At 39.3% G+C, this 4,106-nt stretch overlaps 1 protein-coding gene across 1 annotated transcript; it reads right to left on the bottom strand.

The window, feature by feature from the left end:
• Positions 1-513: 513 nt before the first annotated feature.
• LOC149154954 (uncharacterized) lies at positions 514-1,167 on the bottom strand. The gene has a single exon (XM_089444267.1). It carries the CDS (start codon positions 1,165-1,167, stop codon positions 514-516), a length of 654 nt encoding a protein of 217 aa, XP_089300393.1.
• Positions 1,168-4,106: the final 2,939 nt, after the last annotated feature.

The following is a 4,106-nucleotide window of genomic DNA, read 5'->3' as shown; positions in this document are numbered from 1 at the left end:
CTATGGGACAGTTCAAGAAGAGGTGTTGTGAACTCTCTTCTTCTGATTGGCAAAGGACACATATTGACGGCCCATGAATGCTCTTTTTCCTCAAATTCTCAGCAGTTAGAATCCTCCCTTTTAGCAGAGTCCATACGAAAAACTTGATTTTAAGAAGATAGACATTCTTTCATATCACAGGCCAAAGGCTCCAATTATCATAGTTGCTATAATTTCGCAGAAAGTTGTAACCAGATTTGACAGTGTAAGTTCGTCCGCTAGGGTCCCAAATATAAGTGTCTTTATTCTGTTTGTTTATCGGAGCTGAGCCATACAGAAAATCAGCGTTATCCACTTGCTGCTCCTAGCTGTGAGGAGATTTTTGAAGTGATTAAACGCTGCTTCTTTTATTTCTTCTCTCCCCTTGATTTCCTGCCCTTCCACTTGGATTTTGTCAATTTGGTTGCCTGCTCGGCGAAGCTTGAGGTTGTTGTGGAAAAAGGTTGTGTTCTTGTCCCCTACTTGGATCCAAAGTCATCTGGACTTTTGTCTAATTTCCTCCTCTTCATTTCTATTTTGCTGGTAGAGGGCTGCAAACATTTCAGTTTCGTGAGCTTTGTCTTGTTCAGTGACTTGCTGACTCTCTTTTTCTTTGTTCCACTTTTCCAGCTTGTCTTGTAACTCTGATTTTCGTTTCTTGTCCCTTAAAGCTTCTTCTCTCGCCCACATTTTTATTTTTTCTCTCACATTTTTGAGCTTAATCTCCCAGACATAATGAGGCGAGCCCAACACCTCTGCATCCCAACTTTCTTTTATTAAGTTCCTGAAGTTGTCCTTGTTGTCCCAAATTTTGCTATACTTGAATGGAATCGGACCCTGATTTTCCCACTTGTCCAGGATGAACACAACTGGCTTGTGGTCCGATGCCGAGGCATGCACGATTTTACTCTTAATGGACGAAAAACTTGCTGCAATATCCTCCTGAATCAAAATTCTGTCGAGCCTTTCCTTTATGTTATGAACGTCCGTTCTTTTGTTGCTCCATGTGAATTTTTCGTTGTTGGGATGGATAACAAGCAACTTACGATTGGCAATAATATTCTCCAAAACAGCTCTCGAAGGGTCTCCTATGAATCTGCCTCCCAGCGTTTCCTCTATATTCTGACTCAGGTTTAGATCCCCTCCCATTACTAGATTGTCAATCTGATCATCTTGAACCTCTTCTTTTAGAGACTCCCAACATAAGACTTTGTCTCTATAGTGATTTGGTGAGTAGATGTTTATGACCGTATATCTGACGTTTGTGTTCTTCTTTATTAGATCTGTCCTGACTCAGCTGCTGTTGAGTTTTTGGCTGATAATTTTCCAGTTCCATTTATTCCACAACATACCAATGCCTCCTGAGGCCCCGTTTGAATCTGTTGCTATTCCTTCATAATTTTTTTGAGTTGCTATCATATTTTGAAACTCTCGGTTATTTATTTTGGTCTCTTGGATCATTAATATATCCGGTTGTTCTTGCTTTATTAAATCTCTTGTTCCGTTGAGTTTTAAGGCAGAACCCAACCCCCTGTTGTTCCAAGAGACCAAGATCATTATTTACTTGGTTTATGGTGGTTCCCAGCCTTATCCTTTGGCTGTGTTTTCTCCACACTCCCTTTCTGTTTGCCTAAGAAAGTATCCATTGGTTGTTGAGTTTCGATAGCCATATCCTTTGCTGCAGCCTCATCTCTACGTTCCTTGTTGGATTTCGTCCCGGCTTTTTTTGGCTGTTCCTGAGTGTTAAATGTCTCTGACTTTGTTTCTAGTGAGAATTCTATCAATTGAAGGTGGGGAAGGCGAGAAACTGGGTGGTGGGGAGGAAGCACTGGCAGTAGCGATGAACTGGGGAGGGGAGCGAGGAGATGGAGGATCTTCATCCAGGAGTTCGAAGGGATTAGATGACGGTACGACCGGAGGAGCAGGGATAATGAGGGGGTTAGAGGAAGTAGCAGTATTTTCATGAGCTTGAGGAGGGTTCTGGGTAGTTTGTTTATTGCTAGTTTTCTTCCTTTTCACTTGTTCCTAGTTATTTTCGTGGGTTTTTGTCGTCTCAACCGTCTCAACGTCCTTAAGTTTACTACATCTATTTGCAAAATTACCATACTCATGACATACCTTGCATTTGAAGGGGATTTGCTCATAGTCCAGCTGCTGGATGTGCGTCCACTGATCCACCCTTAGTTTGATTGCCTCCGAAAGCCCTTTTCCCAAATCTACTTCCACGCAGATCCTGGCACAAACGTGCATGTTGTCTTTTGGTACGCATCTATCAATATACTTGCCCACCGTGTTTCCTATAGCTTTGATTGATTCATCCCCCCAACAATCAAGAAGAAGATGTGGCAACCTAACCCAAACCGGCACTGCGTTTAGGATATCCATCTCAAGATCAAAGTCCAGAGACCACCTGTTCAAGTATAGGCCTCTCGAGTCCATGAAGTATGGTTCATTCCTAAAAATAAGGTTCCTATCTTCTTTGGATTCAAATAAAAATGTGTAGTAGCCCCTTCCACAGAACCTGATTGCAATTTTCCCTTGTATGTTGGCGCTCCAGTTTCTCTCCACCCATTTTTAAACTGCTCTGGGGGAGGGCCACAGACCTGTGAACTGCCCAACCAGTCCCCGTTCAGCCAGAGAAATGGCTGCTTTTCGAGGTAGAGTTGGAGGTAAGGATATTTCAAGAATGTCATCTAGTTTTTCGACATATTTACTTGCAACTGGCTTGGCTTTTAGAGCTCCATGATTAGCTATTAAGGAGACAAAAGCTGCTTCGTGATTGGGTTCATCATTCGGGGAAGGAGAGTCCCCCGACTGGAGAGGCATTGGACAGAGGAAAGCTCAGTAGCAGGAGGCTGCCAAGCCCGAAGTAAGAAGCAGGGATCAGCGCAATAGGAACCAGCCACAAGGAAGCCAGGGGGAGGGAGGCAGCGTGACAGCAGTAGGGCTGTTGCAAGAGGCAACACGAAAGGCAGAGGCGTAGGCTAGGTCACGGGCGCACAACAACAAAAAATTATCCTTCCAGTTCATTTCATTTCATTATTAGTCTTTGGTTTTGAAATATAATTAAAATCTAAAGATTTGTTATTTTTTCAATTATAGAATTGAAAATGTATCTGTGGTGACATAGAATTATGATTAAATTAAAAAAACATCTTTATAAAGACCATATTTAAAAAAATTGAAAATAAATATAATAATAATGGGAAAAGAAATGATCATTGATCACATTTTCAGATATCTTCCTATTGAACATTGTACATTAAAGTGACTATAATAATATATTTTATTTTCTATATTTAATCTACTTTAAAATAACCACACTATAAATAGATTTTTATTATGTTTTACACACCATAACATAGATTTTTATTATGTTTTATATAAATTTTGCAAACGCATTTCAATTTACACTCGTTATAACAAATGATACATTTATGTTACTCTAATATTAGTTTTTTTACAATTTTGTACTTGCATTAAAAGAATAGAATAGTCATCAAAATGATCTACATAATTCTTTTTAAGGACACATAAAGCTTATAGGTCATTACACACTGAGAAATCAATTTAAAAGCTTAAAAAATTATACATCTAAACTAATATTCAAACATAAAATACTCAAACATAAAATGATAAAACCTAAGAGAATGATAATTACTATTCCATGTGCAAGCGACTAGGAAGAGAGAAAAGTCCCCCACGTTTTGTCTTGTCATCGATCACCCGAAATCTCCTGTGGATTTGTTTCGTCTTCGGCATCGGTCACCCGAAATTTTCTGTGGATTTTCTTATGTTGCATGCTAAAAACATATCTCTTCATTTCGTCTACGTCTAAGGCTGTGGAATCGAAAAAACATTTTATTTTGGAATGTGATGCATTCAAAAACATCAGAGAGTTATGAGAATATGTTAGCATCAGTTTTTTGGCATTCTCTTTTTAGCGAGGAGATTGTTAGAAAGTTGGGTCAGCTCATCATCAATTTAAATCGGAAAAGCACTGAATTGCAAGGAGCGAAAACAGGGAACTAATGGTTTCATAAACTATTTTTAGTCTCGTGGACTTTAAAATATCATTTTATTTCATA

The sequence above is a fragment of the Pinus tabuliformis genome, chromosome 9, assembly GCF_031772625.1.
Source record: "Pinus tabuliformis cultivar Carrire ecotype Pingquan chromosome 9, CPIR1, whole genome shotgun sequence".
Taxonomy (NCBI): Eukaryota; Viridiplantae; Streptophyta; class Pinopsida; order Pinales; family Pinaceae; genus Pinus; species Pinus tabuliformis.
Note: the sequence above shows the minus strand (reverse complement) of the source record. Positions and strands in the feature narration are given on the sequence as shown.

Coding starts and splice junctions, on each gene's coding strand:
- LOC149154954 (XM_089444267.1), bottom strand. CDS start 1,167: ATGGGAGGGGATCTAAACCTGAGTCAGAATATAGAGGAAACGCTGGGA.